Here is a 20,901-nt window from a genome sequence, read left to right on the forward strand (position 1 = left end):
ATAGCAACCAATCAGATTCTAGCTATTATTTATTTAGTACCTTCTACAAAATGACAGCTAGAATCTGATTGGTTGCTATAGACAACATCTCCACATTTCCAAACCTGCAGTTTAGTAAATATACCCCTTAGACTGTTATCATTATTTCTATTTAAGTGAGTGGGGGTAGCTCTGATGTACACTCAGTGGCTGAAGTTTAAATTTAGAAGTGACGGTATGAAAAATATAATAGGAATGTAAGTGAATGGGATTTTAAAGTTTTACTTTAAGGGCAGTAGAAGAAATGGCGGTATGGCATACCCCCGTATACACCCCTACACTGACCACTGCGTACACTATGGTACACCATTAAATATACAGATAAGCAGTAATGGCTGATATTTTCATGTTCCATTCCAATATTTGTGCATCATGGGTAAGTCATACTTAGTTCTGAGAAAGAAAAAAAAAGGAAATCACTGGAAACATGTTCTCTATGAAAAATTTTCCTGCTTGTTAACAAAATACAACGCGCTGAAAACAGAATGGGTAATATATTTGGCTTATTGAATTTTACATGTATTTGGCTTAATTTACAATTGTGTATAATGCTGGATAAAAGAAAATGACATATATACACATATATACTAGGGATGTGCACCGGCGACTTTTGAGGTCTCGTGTTTTGTGTTTTGGATCCGGATTTTCGTTATTTTTGAGGTTCGGATTTGTCTCGCAAAACACTTGACGAAAGGTCTCGGTTCGGATTTAAGGTATTGGATTCGGATTTTTTTTGAAAAAAACATAAAAAGTTTAAAAATCAAGTTTTTGGGCTTATTTTCACTCCTAGGCTATTATTAACCTCAATAACATTCAATAACAAGCATTTCCACTAATTTACAGTGTATTCTGAACACCTCACAATATAGTTATTAGTCCAAAACGTTGCAACAAGGTATCTTTCTGGACTGCGTAGAGGAGTGGGTCACCACAATATATATTAAAAACCCTGAACTTTTATGATTCGCACCAATAAATGTACCTGGACTGCGTAGAGGAGTGGGTCACCACAATATATATTAAAAACCCTGAACTTTTATGATTCGCACCAATAAATGTACCTGGACTGCGTAGAGGAGTGGGTCACCACAATATCTTAAAAACCCCGAACTTTTATGAATCGCACCAATAAATGTACCTGGACTGCGTAGAGGAGTGGGTCACCACAATATATTAAAAACCCTGAACTTTTATGATTCGCACCAATAATTGTACCTGGACTGCGTAGAGGAGTGGGTCACCACAATATCTTAAAAACCCTGAACTTTTATGATTCGCACCAATAAATGTACCTGGACTGCGTAGAGGAGTGGGTCACCACAATATATATTAAAAACCCTGAACTTTTATGATTCGCACCAATAAATGTACCTGGACTGCGTAGAGGAGTGGGTCACCACAATATCTTAAAAACCCCGAACTTTTATGAATCGCACCAATAAATGTACCTGGACTGCGTAGAGGAGTGGGTCACCACAATATATATTAAAAACCCTGAACTTTTATGATTCGCACCAATAAATGTACCTGGACTGCGTAGAGGAGTGGGTCACCACAATATCTTAAAAACCCCGAACTTTTATGAATCGCACCAATAAATGTACCTGGACTGCGTAGAGGAGTGGGTCACCACAATATATTAAAAACCCTGAACTTTTATGATTCACACCAATAATTGTACCTGGACTGCGTAGAGGAGTGGGTCACCACAATATAAATTAAAAACCCTGAACTTTTATGAATCGCACCAATAATTGTACCTGGACTGCGTAAAGGAGTGGGTCACCACAATATATTAAAAACCCTGAACTTTTATGATTCGCACCAATAATTGTACCTGGACTGCGTAGAGGAGTGGGTCACCACAATATAAATTAAAAACCCTGAACTTTTATGAATCGCACCAATAATTGTACCTGGACTGCGTAGAGGAGTGGGTCACCACAATATATTAAAAACCCTGAACTTTTATGATTCGCACCAATAATTGTACCTGGACTGCGTAGAGGAGTGGGTCACCACAATATCTTAAAAACCCTGAACTTTTATGATTCGCACCAATAATTGTACCTGGACTGCATAGAGGAGTGGGTCACCACAATATCTTAAAAACCCTGAACTTTTATGATTCGCACCAATAATTGTACCTGGACTGCGTAGAGGAGTGGGTCACCACAATATATTAAAAACCCTGAACTTTTATGATTCGCACCAATAATTGTACCTGGACTGCGTAGAGGAGTGGGCACTGGGCACCACAATAAAATATATAAAAAACCTTCAACAGATCTGCATTACACTACACATACGGCTGCTCCTCCATCCTCTCCATCATATACATGTTGGAGTTTTAGCGTGTGACAACCTCTTGTTTTTGATAATGTCAGTGCATTTTGAATATTTTTCAATTTGCCCCACACCACTGAATGTACTTTATCTATGATACGCAATACGCATCTATCTATCTTGACTGCGTAGTGTGGTGGCCCCGGTACACAATTTGGTACCGAGGCCACAATATAATTAAAAAACCCTCCACGTGTCTGAATTCCACCAAACAAGTATCTGGACTGCATAGTGGGGTGGCCCCGGTACCCAATTTGATACCGGGGCCACAATACCTCCTCCAAACATGGTACAGACAATTCGTCATTGAGATCCCAGACAGACAGGGTCAAAGTGTTATTGTTTGACTTTGTAAACCCAAAAAACTGTCCCTGTTGCACATAGTCGTGCAATGAAGACTGACTTTTTCATTTAAAGGCACGATCTTTCAAGTGTAGTGTTTGTAAGTCTAAGTCATATTATACTTTTGGTAAAATTGGTTTATTTTGTTCCTCTTTATGGTAATTAATTAGTAATAGAATTAAAGTATGAAATAGAATTAAAGTATGAAATAGAATTAAAGTATGAAATAGAATTAAAGTATGAAATAGAATTAAAGTATGAAATAGAGTGGTATAGAGTTGTAGTGTGGTATAGATAGAGTGGTCCACACAATATAATAATAAAACCCTCAACTGGTCTGAATTCCACCAAACAAGTATCTGGACTGCGTAGTGTGGTGGCCCCGGTACACAATTTGGTACCGAGGCCACAATATAATTAAAAAATTGGGCATCAACTGTCACCGTTGTTTAATATCTGATACACCTAAATATGGACTGCACAGTGGAGTGGCCCCGGTAGTAAATTTGGTGCCGGGGCCACAATACCTCCATCAACCCTCTAAATCCCACTCCACTGATGGCGGACACCGGGCGCACGTCTAACACCAACATTGCAGTTACAGCCGCAGTTATACGCTTTGCAATAGGGTGACTACTATCGTATTTTGTGGTCATGGCAAACGACTGTTGGACGGTCAATTGTTTTGTGAAAGACTTAGCGGTCTTACGACTTCCCCTCTGGGAAGATGACCGACTAACAGCAGCAACAGCAGCAGTGGCAGTAGTAGGCGTACCGCTGCAGGATTCCTCGGATGAATCCCGTATTGAGGAGGACTCAGTCTGGCTGCTGACTTGGGCTGCAGGACTGAATCTGATGGAGATTGTGGAGGAAGTTGACGAGGAGGGTGTTGCTGGTGTGTATCCAACTGGACCACGGGATTTAGGTGTCCCTGTACCGATGAGGGTCCTAGCCCCAGTTCCTGAACTAACCACTGAACTATGAAGGTTATTCAGGTGACGTATAAGGGAGGATGTTCCTAGGTGGGCAAGATCCTTACCCCTGCTTATTTGAGCTTTACATAAGCTACATATGGCCATACATTGGTTGTCTGGATTTGGATAAAAATAACTCCAGACCGAAGAGGTGCATTTTTTGGTCTTCTGACCAGGCATGACGATGGGCTTTTTCATCCCATGGACATCAGCTGTTTCCCCCCCTGGTGCCTCATTTACAATAACCACATCACCATCCTCATCATCAAGTTCCTCCACAGCGCCAGCTACATCATCAATAGCCTCCTCCCGAGCCACCTGTTCCCGTACAGTGATGGGAAGGTCAGGCTTGACAACCACCAACACCCTTGGACTCGCCTTGGGGATTTGTGATAATTTCTCTTTAGAAGGCAGAGTTGTTTGCTGTTTTGTTGCTGACAGCATAACTCTCTTCAATTTTTTGTAGGGGGGGGGAGGAGGAGGAGGGCTAAGATCCGTGGGTGAAGCTGAACCACTAGTCATGAACACGGGCCAGGGCCTAAGCCGTTCCTTGCCACTCCGTGTCGTAAATGGCATATTGGCAACTTTACGTTTCTCCTCAGATGATTTAAAGTTTCTCTTTTTGCTACTTTTTCTTAACTTGGGCTTTTTGGATTTTACATGCCCGGTACTACGAGATTGGGCATCAGGCTTGGAAGACGACGTTGATGGCATTTCATCGTCTATGTCATGACTAGTGGCAGCAGCTTCAGCATTAGGAGGAAGTGGGTCTTGATCTTTCCCTACTTTATCCTCCAAATTTTTGGTCTCCATTATATGTAGCACAAGATACTGCAGAATGTGTGAACTTGGTAATATTGCAGTACCAATGGACTTATACTGCTGGATTGGTTTTGCAAATTTGGTTATAATTATTATATTTTTTTTATTTTTTTTTAATTTTTTATTTTTTTTTACTTTTTTTTTATTTTTTAAAAACTTGGGAATAATGGGGAAATAACTATGCCCTTAGAAGCACAGAGCACAGGACACAGCACCACTGGACTGAACAGGACACGGCACAGGACCCAGCAGCACTACGGAACTCAGCAGGACAGAGCACAGAACACAGCACCACTGGACTGATACTGCAGAATGTGTGAACTTTGTAATATTGCAGTACCAATGGACTTATACTGCTGGATTGGTTTTGCACATTTGGTTATAATTATATATTTTTTTTTTAATTTCTAATTTTTTATTTTTTTTTACTTTTTTTTTATTTTTTAAAAACTTGGGAATAATGGGGAAATAACTATGCCCTTAGAAGCACAGAGCACAGGACACAGCACCACTGGACTGAACAGGACACAGCACAGGACCCAGCAGCACCACTGACCTCAGAAGGACAGAGCACAGCACACAGCACCACTGGACTGATACTGCAGAACACAGCACAGCACAGCACAGCACAGCACAGCACAGCACAGCACAGCACAGCACAGAACAGAACTAAACAGCACAGAACTAAACAGCACAGAACTAAACAGCACAGAGGACCACCTAACACACCCTCCCTCTACCCTGATCAATGCCCGAGTGAAGATGGCGGCGACTAGCGGGGAATTTATAGGATCCGAGTATCGCGAGATCCGACAACGGGATTATGAGTCAGAGCCTCAGTTTCACTTTTGAATTTGGCGCCAATACCCGGATCTGTCTCGGATCCGACTCGGATCCGCAACGTTCGGGTGGGCTCGGATTTCATAAATCCGAGTGCGCTCATCCCTAATATATACATATATATATGTATATAGATATACAAAGCCAGGGGCCACTTCTCCCTTCTCATCCTCCTTGACCTCTCTGCAGCCTTTGACACCGTTGACCACCCCCTCCTCCTTCACACCCTCCAGTCTTTCGGCCTCTCCGGCCCAGTCCTGTCCTGGTTCACCTCTTACCTTACTCACCGTTCCTTCTCTGTCACCACCTCTGGGTCTCTCTCCACCCCATCCACCCTTCCAGTCGGGGTCCCTCAGGGCTCTGTTCTGGGACCCTTACTCTTCTCTCTATACACCTCCTCCCTGGGTGAACTCATCAGCTCCTTCGGCTTCAGCTACCACCTTTACGCTAACGACACTCAACTATACCTCTCCTCTCCTGATCTCTCTCCCTCCCTCCTCTCTAGGGTGTCCGCCTGCCTCTCTGCCATCTCCTCCTGGATGTCCTCTCGATTCCTCAAACTTAACCTTGCCAAAACTGAGCTCATAGTTTTTCCTCCCTCTCATACCCCATCCCCTTCTGACCTCTCCATCACTGTCGACAACACCTCTATCTCCCCTGTCCCCCAACTTCGCTGCCTTGGTGTCATCCTCGACTCCTCTCTCTCCTTTGGCCCCCACATCCTCTCTGTTGCTAAATCCTGCCGCTTCCAGCTCCGCAACATCGATCGCATCCGGCCCTTCCTCTCCCAAGATGCCACCAAATGCCTTATCCACTCTCTGATCATCTCCCGCCTGGACTACTGCAACCTCCTCCTCACTGGCCTCCCCCACTCTCATCTCGATCCCCTTCGATCCGTCCTTAACGCTGCAGCTAGGCTTTTTTTCCTCTCTCGCCGCTCCTCTTTTGTCTCCCCCCTCTACCTAGCCCTTCACTGGCTCCCATTCCCTTTCAGAATCCTCTTTAAGCTCCTCACACTCACCTACAAGGCCCTCGCCAACTCCACTGCACCCTACATCTCCACCCTCCTCTCTATTCATGCTCCATCCCGCCCTCTCCGTTCTGCCTCTGACCGTCGCCTCTCTTCCCCCCTTATAACCTCCTCCCACGCGCGTATCCAAGACTTCGCCCGCGCTGCCCCCTCTACTGGAACAAGCTCCCTCCCTCCATCAGAACTTCCCCTAATCTGTCCAGTTTCAAACGGGCCCTAAAAACCCACCTTTTTCTTAAAGCCTTTCTGTCTCCCACTTAACTTCCTACCTTATCTTCTGCCTCTGTCCCCCTACTCTCCCTCTCTCCCCTGCATCTCTCTGTCTGTCCACCCCTCCCCTTAGATTGTACGCTCCTCTGAGCAGGGCCATCTCTCCTCCTGTTTCCATCACTTCTAACTCTGCTCTCCAGCTACTTAGCCCTCCTCCTCGAGGGTCCTCCACCCCACGTCCACTCTCGCTCCCTCCTCCCCCCTGGGGGTCTCCCTGTCTTCCGCACCCTCCTTCTTGGGCCCCGTCGTTTGCGGATCCTCCCTCCCCCTTCCCCGCCCTCTCTAGCTGTGCATAGAGCTTACTGAGTTGCTGTGTTTACTGTACTGTGCTGTCTCCCATTGTATTGTAATTTTGTTTGCCTCTGTACGGCGCTGCGGTTGCCTTGTGGCGCCTTATAAATAAATATTAATAATAATAATAATATATATATATATATATATATATATATATATATCTAGATATACAGTACATATATATATATATATATATATATATATATATATATATATATATATATTGTGATAAAGGTACTGGATTAGTGTATGAGGGCAGGTATATTTCACCTATGTTCCTAACCTACTTGTTTTAACACAAAAGACTTGACAATTATGTGCATAAATGTTTTAGGTGTGGTATGCCAGGACAAGTTGTGGCTAATTGTCTGGCCATACAAGAACCCATGCAATGTGATGCTTGCTTTTTAAATGAATGTCTTTCTTTGTCAGGTTAGCCTGTACTGTATTAGCTCTGGCGGAGCCAGTAAGAAAAATATGTGTAATTCAGATGAATGGCAACCAGATAGATGCATTGCTAGACTGTATACATGGTGACACCCAGCACTATGTCACTGCTGAGGTCAATATTGAGACTTTTTGTGGTACAGCTACTGTTAATGCACCAAGGAAGGGACCAACCTGACTTTATGTTATAATATGGAGAGAGAGTTTCCCCATTCTTGTAAGTTATAGAAATCCCGTAAGGTCTCAGGTGTGAAGGGTATAGAGCCGTTTGACTGCACTGATGGTCCACCGATAGTGGGTGTGTCCTGTGAACTCAAGGAACCATTTCCTTTTGATAGTAGGGCTGGGGAAATAAGGAATAATGAGGACCAAAATGAGGCACCTCCTACAGAGGCAGGGGGAGCTATAGACAGAGCTGAACATATACAATCTTGAGGTGAGGAAAGAACTGTTTTCTTCAGAGAAGTTTAGAGACACCACCCTAGTAAAAGCCAGAAAAAATGTAAAAGTCATTAATGGGAAGCCAACAGAACCTGACCAGGCTTCCGTACCCTCACATGGACACAGCCGTGACAGACAAGACAGAAGAGACAAGAGAAAAACAGAAGAGAGGAAATCAGAAGAAAAAAGACAATAGAAAGGTAAGTGAAGGGGAACAAAAGCAGCATGACGGAGGGCACAGTGTGAAACGGGAGACAGAGGAAGGGGAACAAAAGCAGCATTGAGGGCACAGTATGAAACGGAAAACAGATGAAGGGCAGCAAAACCAGCATTAAAGGCGCAGAGTGATGATGAACGTGGCACAGTGTGATGACAGGGGTGACAAAACTGCATATGAGACCTTATTCTTTTTCTTGCGGCCCACACAATCTTAGACTTTGTTTATTTACCCTAATTGGGGTTTTGAGTTTGACATGCCTATATTAGAAGGCATGAAATTGACAAACAGCTGATAATCACATTCTCTAAATCATATTTTGGTCTCTGTATTGGGTGGAGGTCTCATAGCTGCCCTCTGTATTGTGTGGTGGTCACAAGGGTGCTATGTATTGTGTGGCGGTCCCTAGGATATTATCTATTGGGTTGAGTAATTGACTTACTGTAACCTTGCTGTCAGCTTGAACCAGGCTGGCCATTCTCTTCTGATGTTTCTCATTAACAAGGTGTTTCCACCCACAGAACTGCAGTTCTGGTCTTGAGCACTGTTCTCTGTAAAATCTAGAGACTGTTGTGTGTTAAAATCCCAAGAGATCAGCAGTTTCTGAGGTACTGAAACAACCCGTTTGGCACCAAAAATTATTCCTGTGTAAAAGTCACTTAGATCACATTTCTTCTCCATTCTGGTATTTGGTTTGAACTACAATTGTAATTTTTGTCAATGTCTGCCAGGGGAGGGCTGGCAAATGTTAGCCCGAGGGGCAAGACTCGACTCAGCAGCCTATTAGAAACATTTGAAAGGAAAAAATGCAGGTAGCCCAGTGACCCAGCCCAAAATAGCCCATGGGACTGGTCCGGAGAGCAGATGCCCCCTGCCCTCAGCTCATCCAGCATCTGATGTCTGCATGCTTTTATGCATTGAGTTTCTGTCACATGATTGGCTCAATATTTGCATTAACCAGCAGGTGTTCAGGAATATCTAATAAAGTGGACAGTGACTCTTTATATATTAGGATCAATATAGATACATACAACGAGCAGTATACTTGTATATATATTTATACATAGATTCAATTTTTATTTATTTATTTTTCTTAAGTTTTCAGCACCCTGTATATTGTTCAATGCTGAAAACCTGAAAATTTGCATTTTTATGCATGTTTCTGTTAAAGCACTTTATAGATAAACAATTATCAACCATTGTTTGCATTTTTTTCTTCAATGGTCAATAAAATAACTTACCTTTACCTCTCAACTGTCCATATTCCATCAGGATAGTCCTGATTTTACAGGACTATCCTCAGTAGCCAGGAGCTTGACCTGGCATGAGGGACAGATGGGATGTATTTCCACTCTTCACTTTACATACATGCTGTGTGAACCAGATAGTGGAGCACTCTTTGTATAAGGGAAAATGGAAGGGGATGTTGGAAGCAAGCTATGGCCTCCCATGGTGTTGGCGATGCCCACACACAGCTGACCACACCCGCACATCACAGGCCACACCTCCAGTGGGATGGCACTTCTCACAATAGGCCCTTTACAATTTTCAGCACCAGGCCCATGTGGCCCTTAATCTGGCCCTGCAAGTGACAAAAAGGGGTGAGGATGTGATAGAACAACTTGTAGTTCCCCGTTCATATAGGAGAACTATTTGTCCTAGCTCATGGTCACATCACAGCAGGATACTTAGGGGCAGAAAAAAACACTTTGAGGATCTTACAGCGGTTCTTTTGGCCAGGGAGGCACAAAGAGGCATTTGATTATTGTGTTTCCTGTCCCATGTGCCGGTATCATGCCCACTAGTGCCCATGCCTATTATAGAGGCCCCATTTGACGGTATAGTCATGGACCTTGTAGGGTGCTTGTTAACATTTGTGTGCAGCATCAGTATATTCTAGTAATACTGGATTATGGAACCTGCTATCCCGAGGCAATCCACTTGCGCAATATTTTAACTAAGAAGATAGCTAGAGACTTGGAGCATGTTTTCAGCTGGGTAGGAATACGTTAAGAAATTCTGACTGACCAAGGCACCCCCTTCATGTCGAGAATCATGAAAGAATTGTGTAAATTGTTTAAAGTCGTGTTAGTTCAACTCACCTGCAGGACATCAGTTTATCATCCCCAGAGTGATCGTTTGATGGAAAGATTGAAGACAATCTTAAAAACCATGCTTAAAAAAGTTGTAGGCAAAGATGGGAAAAACTAGGACTATTTGTTGCCATATTTGTTATTTGCCATTAGAGGAGTTCCTCACTGTATTAAAATATTCTTAAGTTTACATAACTAACAGAAAAAGAATGTGGACTGCAGTTGATACATTTATTTAACGTGACATATTGCACACATTAATAGACTATAACAATATCTTGTTTAGTTTGCAGCAATTGTCTGGTCAATGAAGCTTCTGAGTTCAGTGACGCGAGCATACACCCCGGGAGATGATGGAGAGCAAGAGGAGCTTCCCCAGGACACTATGCCAACCAATGTCCAGCTTCCATTCTTCTGGCACACAAGGGGTCCACCAGAGTCACCCTGAAATTTTACACAGATAAGAGGTATGATGTAAAATCATATGCGCTTGTGTATTCGATGTGTACATATACTGTCAATTATGGTTTTCGCTACCTGAAAAGTGCTCAGGGAAAATACTGCTTTGTGACCTCATGTGCCTATATTTGTGAAATGCACCCAGCTTTATGGAGAAACGCGTGGATTTGCCATCCAAGATAGCACCATCTGTGTGGATGCATAGGTATGCAACAGCTGATAGAATGAGATTTAATTTTGCAGGACAGGATCATAATAATGAGATAATAGTTTGGAGAGGGTGCATGTACAGGGGCATTTCCATCTTTTTGGGAAGGGTGCAAAGTCTTTTCCTCCAAACAAAATCACTTGAATTCTCTGACACCTCTGAGGTCCTAGAGATCAGTTCTTGTCCCAATACTATTAATGGATCACATTTTGCATCTCTGGCAGACAAAGCCTACTAGGACTTGGGAGCTCCACGACAGCTAGAAAGCACAGGTTGTCTCCCTTTAATGTGGCATCTGTTTTCTCATCAACTGAGCATCCTAGCTGCTAATTCCTAGATCATCTATAATATTCACAATGATAGATAATAAGACTTGGCCTGTCACAATGACAGCTCATCTCACCATGCAGGAAGAAGCTCCATCAGCTCCAGCACAGACCATGACATCGTGGATCTTGCTACCCCAATATTTCTTGCATTCTGTGTTAGTGAGGAGGGGGAGTGCCACCTGCTGGAGCCTGGCTGGGGTTTGGCTAGCTGAGAGAAGAAAGAACAATACATTGATTTTCATTAATGTTAATTTCCTATGTCATTTTTTCTGTTTATTAGCCTACGAGCATTTATGGCCACTCAAATGTGTACTTAAGCTATTTAAATAAAAAGAGATAACAAGTTGAAACTTATAATAAGACAATGTTATATAGCGCTTACATTAATCAAATCCTAAATATGACCCTACCTGAAGTATTAACCCTACACCCAACTTAAGTGCAAACCCAAATCCAAGTACTAACAGAAAACCCAACTCAAGCTATAAAACTATCCCAAGTCCAAACAGATCACTGATTTTCCTACCTGAATTGGTAAAGTGTAAGAAACTTCTGCAACGTGATTTGTATAAGTGGTTCTGTTAAACTTAATATCCTTAAAATAAGTATGGTGCCCACTAATGTCACCTCTGTATAGAGCCACCTAATTTGATCATTGCCCTAGGTCCACTAATGTATTAAAGTGGTCCTTAGCTTGATAAAGCACTCACTTTTCTTCTGAGGGACTATAGTAGTGTAAACTTATCACAATGTGTTGTTTATCTTACCACCATTATTTAAAATGTGTACGGTCTCCCAGCTATCACAAAGGAGAACGTCAACAACAACTCATAATCCAGTTTGGGTTGTGCTCCTTAGGATAACTAATGATACTGAATATTACTTCATCCTGATCAATGTTTTTAATGGACCAGCAATGTTCTGTTTGCCTTGTCTGCCACTTTGCTGTTTGGTTCAACCAGTCGTGTTGTTAAAGTCCTTCCTCCATAAACAGTGAATTCATAGCGGACAGGCTTTGACAAGACAATGTTGGTATCAGGAAAGGTCAGGCTCAATGTGAGCGAGGAGAGTGCCGCTGGGCTCTTAGAGACATCTGGGGACCCACCAGAATAGGAGCAACACTAAACCTCAGTAATATTATCGTTTCATTTATTGAATGGCATCTAAAAAAAATTTTCAGAAATTTCTGAAATATTTCAGTGAAGTTATCCTTTAAATAAAAAGTCAATGGGAAGTTTGCAGAAAGCATCCTTTTTGATTCTATTCTTACATCAGTAGAGGTAACTTAATTTGTATATATCAGGTATATAAATTGGAGATCACCAAATATGAATTTAAGATTCATATTTATCCTAAATCCTCAAAAATGGATTTGGCCAAATTTTGAACTGAATTTAAAATTTTCTGGGAGTTTTTTAATAAAAAAATAAACATTCTATCCAAGGACATACATTTCTATAGGATGCCACAACATGCCCATCAAACGTAACAATGCCCCCTCCCCTGCACAGCAAATAGGTCACAGGCACATATAGTACAGGGATAAAATAATTGTTGCCTGCCTTATATTTAGAGGCACTAGACACCTCCCCAGGTGTACGACCACACCAAATCAAATCTACCAAATCAAGCGATACAATGTGCTTTGGTACAATAAAACGAGATTGTGGGAGTGTACACACTGTTGCATTATCTGACCAAACCGATATTTATCATGTGATCTGCATGACAATTGCGTCAGAGTGTGTACCCAAGCTTTAGATCGGATTAGTTGACCCAAGTACAACTTCCCATAGTTTAATATCCTTTTATATTATATAGTCCTAAACATTCCAATGATATACGAATGGAGAGCTCTCAATAAAAGGAGAAAGAGAAACTTCCTATAGATCAAGATCTTAATTTATCAAAGGGGCTTATAAATTTACAATTTAAATGAGATGATTACATGGTATGGAGCTTCATTAAGGGGCTGCTCCTCGCCACTCAAACAGCATGTATCCGACCAATCTGGAGTGACTGAACGTGACCTCAGATAAGATGTATAGAAGGCAATGTGTTTAGAAGGGGTGAAAAAGGGCATTGTTTTGAATAAACATTACCTGACGTTACTTTCAGTGAATCCTGATTGGTTGGTTACATGAATTGTGCTTTGGTTTCACAACACCAAAAATATTCGGAAACCCTTCATTTTCACTGCATTACTTGTACAATCTTTTTAATTTAGGCTGCATTATTGTTTGCTTTTTTGTTGCTTTTCACACTTTTTTTTTAATGATAACCCAGGATCTACATTGCCACTAGTTGTTGCCCCTCCTTAAGAAGCAATACAAGATGCTAAATTACTGGGGAAACAAAAACCGAGCATGCTGTATTTAAAACAAACAAACACAATAGCAAATGACACATTGTGCATATGTCCTGCATCAGTGCTTAAAAAAAATGTTTCTATACAGGATTAAACCACTGATCATTAAAATGCTTGTGTGCTTGAGGCATTTGTCTGAAAGGGTGTATCCATTCTAGGAAATATATTATTTCATTATATGAATATAAATTATGCTAATCTTGCATTATGTAATGAATTCCAAGAATAGAGATACAAATAATTGTAAGTCATGTAATTATGTAAACAACAGAGGAGGAAAAAGTCTAGGGTTCCTAGAATTAGGGTGACTAGCTTCCAGAACTTGTTTCCCTTTTCGAAAAGTGGCTGTTTTCTCAATATTAGAAATGGAATGTGAAGATGTTGCAGTGAATCGCTTCAATCTGTCCCATCTATTCCAACACATGTGGCTTCTTCCACAGATCAGGACAGAAGAACCATACTTCCCTTTCAACACCATAGTCATCCAGCGCTGCATTACTGGTCTATTATCTCACATAGAGCGAAGACCCCTTGATTACTATTTATCAGTGTCCAGTATGGCAGGTTGGGATTTATGCTGATTTTTATCTGACACCATAAAATTCAAGACATTCACTCAATAAACACATTGTAATTTGTACACTAAGGCCACAGATTATCCCTTGCATAAAAATGCAAAAACACAAAAGAAACCTCCAAAAACATACTGGTAGGTTAATTGGCTACTAACAAATTGATCCTAGTCTATGGGGGTATTCAATTGTAACGAAATCCCGCCGCGTAAAACTACTACCGTTATTACGGTAGCAGTTAGCTTTATTTCAGCTCGCGGCTCAGGGAGCTGCGAGTTGAAATCCAGCGAGAAAACTACCGTAGTAACGGTTTTTCCTGCGCACTTTTACCCTAATAACGGGAACAGTGCGTGGACCGCAGGATTTTCTGCGTTTCCGCTGACAATTGAATACCCCTCTACGTGTCTGTCTGTGTGTGTGGGTGTGTGTCTATCTGTGTGGATGTGTGTCTGTCTGTGTGTGTGTGTGTGTGTCTATCTGTGTGGGTGTGTGTCTCTGTCTGTGTGGGTGTGTGTCTGTGTGTGTCTCTGTCTGTGTGTGTGTGTGTGTGTGTCTGTCTGTGTGTCTGTCTGTGTGTGTGTGTGTCTGTCTTTGTGTGTCTCTGTCTGTCTGTGTGTGTCAGGGAATTTAGACTGTAAGCCCCAATGGGGCAGGGACTGATGTGAGCAGGTTCTCTGTACAGCGCTGTGGAATTAGTGGCGCTATATAAATAAATGGTAATAATAATAACTCTATGACATGACCATACACCCCTTTAATATGAGTGACGATTTGATCCTCTGGAAAGTTGGAAGATACAATAAGATATGAAATAACAGGGTAACATTTTTATATTACTAGTAAATAAGTAGATTTATAATATGCAAGACTAATAATGAAAACCTGCTCTTGACCAGAAGAGTTCTGTGGTCAACCAGGCAGGAGTTTGCTATAATTTCTAGCAGTGCATCGGAACCCTACTTCATCCAACACTAAGAAATGATTACTGAGGTTTGCCAGCAGAGAACCTTAGCAATTGTAATCACTTGGAGTGGGGAACCTCGGGAACGACCCTCACATAACACTAGTGGTAGGGAGAAAAGAAAGAGCCAGGTTAAGACCCTATGGGGTTTCCGGCACGATATTGCCTACTCAGATCGTCCCAGCCAAAATGTCTTTTCTGTAGCATCCCCCTACTCCTTTCCACCATACCACTTGATTAACTTACACTTGTTGACCACAATGCTGCGGCTTCCCCTTTCTCTTTGCCGCTTAATGCTCTCTTTTAGAATGTTACTCTGATGTGATTGGTTGTTCGAGGCAGGAGGAGGAGTCATCAAATTGCTAATGAGACCAGAGTTGCTAAAAGTGTGCCAAAGTGTTGCCAGAAGCAGGGTGGAGATCACCCATGTGCCAGGGTTTGAAACTAATTGGAAGCCACAGGAGTGGGAGGAAGAGAAAGATGCTGGACCAAAGGAAACGGTTAATCTAGATCCATCAATAAATAAGAAGGCAAAGAAACAAAAATCATAAAAACAGGTTAGGGTAATTCAGGCCCCTCAGTGCCCGCTGGGTCCAAGGCAAGAGCCTAGGTTGCTGAGTACACGAGGAGAAGTAGATCTAAAATACATTTTTGTTACTTGGAAAAACCCATTAATTTTGTTAAAGGAAAGTACTGAACATGTTTATCAAATCATACCAGAAGAATCGGTCAGTCCCCATCCAGTGGTGACACATTTCAGACCTCCATTAAAGTTGTCAGTTGCCTCCGCCACACAAACAGGGGACACTTGTGGTTGAGAAGTGACGGGAGAGGCCAGTTTGAGTAGAGTGATATCATTCTTGATCGTAAGTGAGCTGTAATTTGGGTGCTTGAAGACCTTGAATAGAAATCAGATCATGGCTTATTTGTGCACAAGTCTATCGCAAACGCTGTTTGTAAACTTATTTTACACAATTATTGGGAGGTTGTGTTTTACATAACGAACTGGGGGTAGATTTACTAAAACATCTAATAGCTATAATTTTCTAAAATGTACAACTCCACGTTTCCGTTTAAGAAGTTTTAGTAAATCTACACCCAGCGTTTTAGTTAAACACTTCATGTCAGCGTTTAGTAACATTACTGGCAAATGCTGTATATTTATCCCCTCATTGACCTTAAAAATAAAGGTTTCTCAACTTCAGTCCTTCAGTATCCTTACCAGGTCACACTGCATAATATATCTGTGCATGGTCAAAAAATTTAAAAACATGGCTCATTGGACATGTCAGGATTAAATTTGAGTATCATTAATTTGGGGTAGGTGCATCATACAGGATCTTCCAAAACAAACCCCTGTAACGTGACAGTGGAGTTGTGTTTCTCTTTCGTTACCGTGTGTCACTATGTGAGAAATATAGCTCTTATAAGCGCTGTATTTTTCTTGCTGGCAAAGAGCAGTATTCAGTCATTGCTGTGTGAAGGCCCCTTCTATTAAATTTAATGCCATACTGGCAAGAACAAGACAGAAACCTACAGAGTTTATAGGACTTGATGACAATCCATTTCCCACCATTGATGTTTGGTGTATAGTTGAAAGTGCTTATGTTCTCACTAAACATTAGCTTCCAGTTTTCAATATTGGAATGAGTATAAGAAAATGCATATTACAATGGATAAAACTATATTTATATATGTTTGTACAATAGTTCTTAATGCAAGTTAAGTAATAAAGCATTTTATTATACAAGACTTTTTATGTTGCTAATAGGCAAGTAAAGGTCTCTTGATGTATACTATTTAGTTTATATATATATAATACCCATGTGTATAAATTAGTGATAATATGTTGTATTATTCTAGTGGTTTCATTCTAAAAAGTTGTCAGTGGTTCAAAACAGCCAGTCAATATCAACAGGATGAAAACCAATAACGATGACAAGTTTTGAATTTAGGTGTAAAATGTTTGTCATAATAATTTTGATGTGATACAAACACAAAAAGTACCTTGGCAATCGTTTTAACTTGAATACTCTCAGCAGATGAACGCTGATCAAATTCACCCAAAACAACCTTGTCTGTAGTCCTGCAAAATAAAAAGTTTCATTATGACTCATGTGCACTGTACAACGTGGACACATTAGGCCTGATTCATTAAGGAAACTAAAGCTAAAAAATTAGTAACTTTGCATCTTGGCAAGACCATGTTGCATTGGAGGGGGAGGTAAATTTAAAATGTGATGGCAGATTAATAGTTGGGGATAGGTCATGTTCTAGATCAACTTTAAATTTCAGTGAAAACATAAAGCTATCAATTATTTGTGTGCTACATGAAAAACAGCCAGTATTTAACTTATGTGCAAAATAATAAACTAATTTGCACCCCTTGCTTTGTAACATGGTTTTGTCCAAGAGAAAACGTACTCCTTTTTTGCCTTACTTTCCCTAATGAATCAGGCCCAGTGTGTTTTGTCTATAAAGCGCAGTATATACCAATTCTGTAGCAAACAGACCACGTCTGCGCTAGTAAGCTACTACCTATATCACTTGCTGGTCATGTTGGCATATGTAGACTAAGGGCTAGATTTACTAAGCTGCGGGTTTGAAAAGTGGGGATGTTGCCTATGGCAACCAATCAGAATCTAGCTTTCATTTATTTAGTACCTTCTACAAAATTACAGTTAGAATCTGATTGGTTGCTATAGGCAACATCCCCACTTTTTCAAACTCGCAGCTTAGTAAATCTAGCCCTAAATCTCTAGTTGGAGTGTCTGCAGTCCATGTTGCAGATACATGTATTAATTAGCACCTGTCCTCTCCATTACAACTAGTGTGAGATTTGTGCTGCTTGCTGAATGAATGCATGAATCTAGCGCATGTATGACACTCGGCTTATCATTGTTTCATTTATGCTGCCTGTTTTCCGGTGTATTGCGCCTTCAAGCGGTAATAAAAATAATGTCTTTTATTCTCTCATGTGCACCTATTAAACACCATTCCGGGCAGGTTCTTTAGACAGAGTCTTGCAACGCTGTTAACAACACGCATTTTGCTTAGCTTCATCAGGGTATCAAACCTGTTTCCTGTTCCAAAGGGACCTTTAAACCTCCTATGGCCAATCACTCATGTAATTACTTGATTGACAGCCATGTAGATTGCTTTGAGGCCACACACACATTGATATGAGGCCAATTTGCAGTTAACTCTGATATCACTCTATGCTTGGCTAGCACCACCTGACGGTGATGTGAAGACTACAAGTATTACAATATAATCAGATATTATCTACCTGACACCACAGTGAGCAGCAGTTACAACCCATTCATCGCTGATAAGGGATCCACCACAGAAATGGAAACCAGTCCTGTCCTATAATAAAAGGAAACATATTATATATAAACACATCATTTCATGCTATAACCCGGCCCTGTTGCAACATTATTTTTGGGTGTGGGTGGGTGTCATGCTGGAAGCTGTAGTTCAACAACAGCTGGAGAGCCTAAGGTTGCCAGAAATCTGAATTAGATTTACTGTTATATTTCCTAATAGTACTGAGCACAGCTGGTGAATGATGATCTTACCTGCAGAGAAACTTGCCATGGCCAGGATCCTGGAATGGCTTCCTCGCCATTAACAATTCTGGAATATCCTGTGAGGACAGGCTGGATAGACGGCTTTCCGCACCCTTAATTGGAGTCAATGAAAAATTGTAAAATAAATAAAAGTTGACATACTTGCAACACGCCCAGATATGTGGAAAGGCTGAGAAGTAACAAGTATATACAACATAATCAAAGCAAAATTTCTGATTGCTTGGTATAGTACACAGTTTATACTACTATTATTATCCCTATAACCATCTGTATGTTCATCAAGTACCGTACATACATTAGTTCTTTTCCTATAGGCACCATCTGGCATGTATGCCCAGTGCCGTACTTAGGGCTGTGCCAGAGGGTCAGCCGCCCAGTGACAGAGGGAGGCAGAGAATGAATATTTTACATTCAACAATTGGGAGCTATCTTGCCATTCAGGACGTAAGAGGAGGAAGTAGGAACCATTGACTTATGATGTATGGGGCAATCATTATTTATTCATTAAGGGGCAAAAATAAATTTACAATTTTATGGGGCAATTTTTCTTTTTCATTATATTATGGGGCAGGAGTATTGTATTATATTAAGGGGAAATATGAATATATAATTATATTAAGGGGCAATATTATTTTATTGTTAATGGTGACAATTTTTTTTTTTTTTTATGTGGCACTAGATATTGCCGCCATAATATAATACATTGCCCCCTTAATATAATGAAAAATAAACAATAAATAATCATTGTCGACATAATTCATAAGTCAATGAATCATCCTCTTATATTCTGAATGGTTTTTGTTTGTCTGTTTGTTTTGGCTGTTTTTCTGGCATTTATTCTGGGGGTTTGTCAATCAGCAACTTTATCAAAACACAAACAGACAGATTGACAAGGTTAAAAATGGGATGGCAATGTGTAAAGCGCTGCTGTGTTAAACTGTGCTTTTCTACCAATTTACTGGCAGTTTGGCCTTTTGTAAATCAAGCGTTTTTAAAAGACTGGAAAAGACTCCCAAAAATCAGCTGTTTCATCAAACCGCCCCTTAGCAAATCTAGTCCTGTGCCTTTTATTTATTCCCATAACCATATCCCCTTTAGAATGTAAGTTCTCCAGAGTAGGGTCTTGCTATCTGTCACATGGGGCTAGATTTACTAAGCTGCGGGTTTGAAAAAGTGGTGATGTTGCCTATAGCAACCAATCAGATTCTAGCTTTCATTTATTTAGTACCTTCTACAAAATGACAGCTAGAATCTGATTGGTTGCTATAGGCAACATCTCCACTTTTTCAAACCCGCAGCTTAGTAAATCTAGCCCATGGTGTCTTACTGTATTTCTAACACGGTATGTCCCATTTGTCACCTCGATCGTACAGCGTTAAACAATTTATTTTGGTACAATATAAATTATAAAATGCTTCAAGAATATTATATAAGACTAGTTCTTGTATAGGACAATATAATCTAAATTACAGCTAAAATAGTATATGAATGTTATACTTACAGGAGGAAAGGTGGTCAATCTATAAAAAGCTATTTTTCCCTTAAATATACAGGTTAAAAACAACAAAATCACATTGCGATTTACTTACCGTAGGTAGCACCTACAAGTGCAATGAACGACAGCAGCCAAAGGAATGCCATTTTGTGTTAATGTGAGATTTTTGAGACCCTCTGACTTGTAAATAACCTTTTTATACACACAGATCTCCAATGGAAACAGTAGCAGTTATCTTAAATTTTGGAAGCACTCAGGGGAAAGTAGCATTTGGTTATCAAGAAACCTTGGTTAAGTACAGGACTTTGGCAGTTGTAGTCAGTATCAAGAGACACTTGTCACAGAGTGAAATATATTACTACATGAAATATAATAATTAAGGTCATATAAAAGGTGTGAGAGTGTAACAGTTGTCACCCCATGTTCCAAATTAGAGTTACAGCACCATAGAACACAATTGCCCATCTGTATAATTTCACTAAGTTCATTCTGTTTTTCAGTAGTCAGTATTTATTCATAGAGGTGCCATGTTGCTTCTGCTAAAATATCAGCTGCAGGATTCAATAGAACAGTGTGGAAGACTTGATATTTGTCGTTAATAAGTTGTATAGAGCATTGCATTTTTGTGGTGCTTTCCTAAACGCAAAGACACACGTTTGATTCATTTAATTTTTCCTTCAGTATTTTAAATGGTCGTACCAATGCATCATCTGCAAAATCGGTACTGCGTTGGATTGTGTGGATTACTTTGTTGGATTATT

General features: G+C 40.7%; 1 protein-coding gene across 1 annotated transcript; it reads right to left on the reverse strand.

Moving 5' to 3' along the window:
- Window positions 1-10,428: 10,428 nt before the first annotated feature.
- LOC142103380 (chymotrypsinogen 2-like) lies at window positions 10,429-20,286 on the reverse strand. Its single transcript, XM_075187444.1, has 7 exons — window positions 20,235-20,286; window positions 18,634-18,737; window positions 18,342-18,421; window positions 17,060-17,138; window positions 15,770-15,950; window positions 11,226-11,359; window positions 10,429-10,599 (listed from the first exon to the last, which is right to left on the reverse strand). Exons 1-7 carry the CDS (start codon window positions 20,284-20,286, stop codon window positions 10,438-10,440), a joined length of 792 nt encoding a protein of 263 aa, XP_075043545.1. The 3' UTR covers window positions 10,429-10,437.
- Window positions 20,287-20,901: the final 615 nt, after the last annotated feature.

Source organism: Mixophyes fleayi, chromosome 10 (assembly GCF_038048845.1).
Source record: "Mixophyes fleayi isolate aMixFle1 chromosome 10, aMixFle1.hap1, whole genome shotgun sequence".
In the NCBI taxonomy this organism is placed as follows: Eukaryota; Metazoa; Chordata; class Amphibia; order Anura; family Limnodynastidae; genus Mixophyes; species Mixophyes fleayi.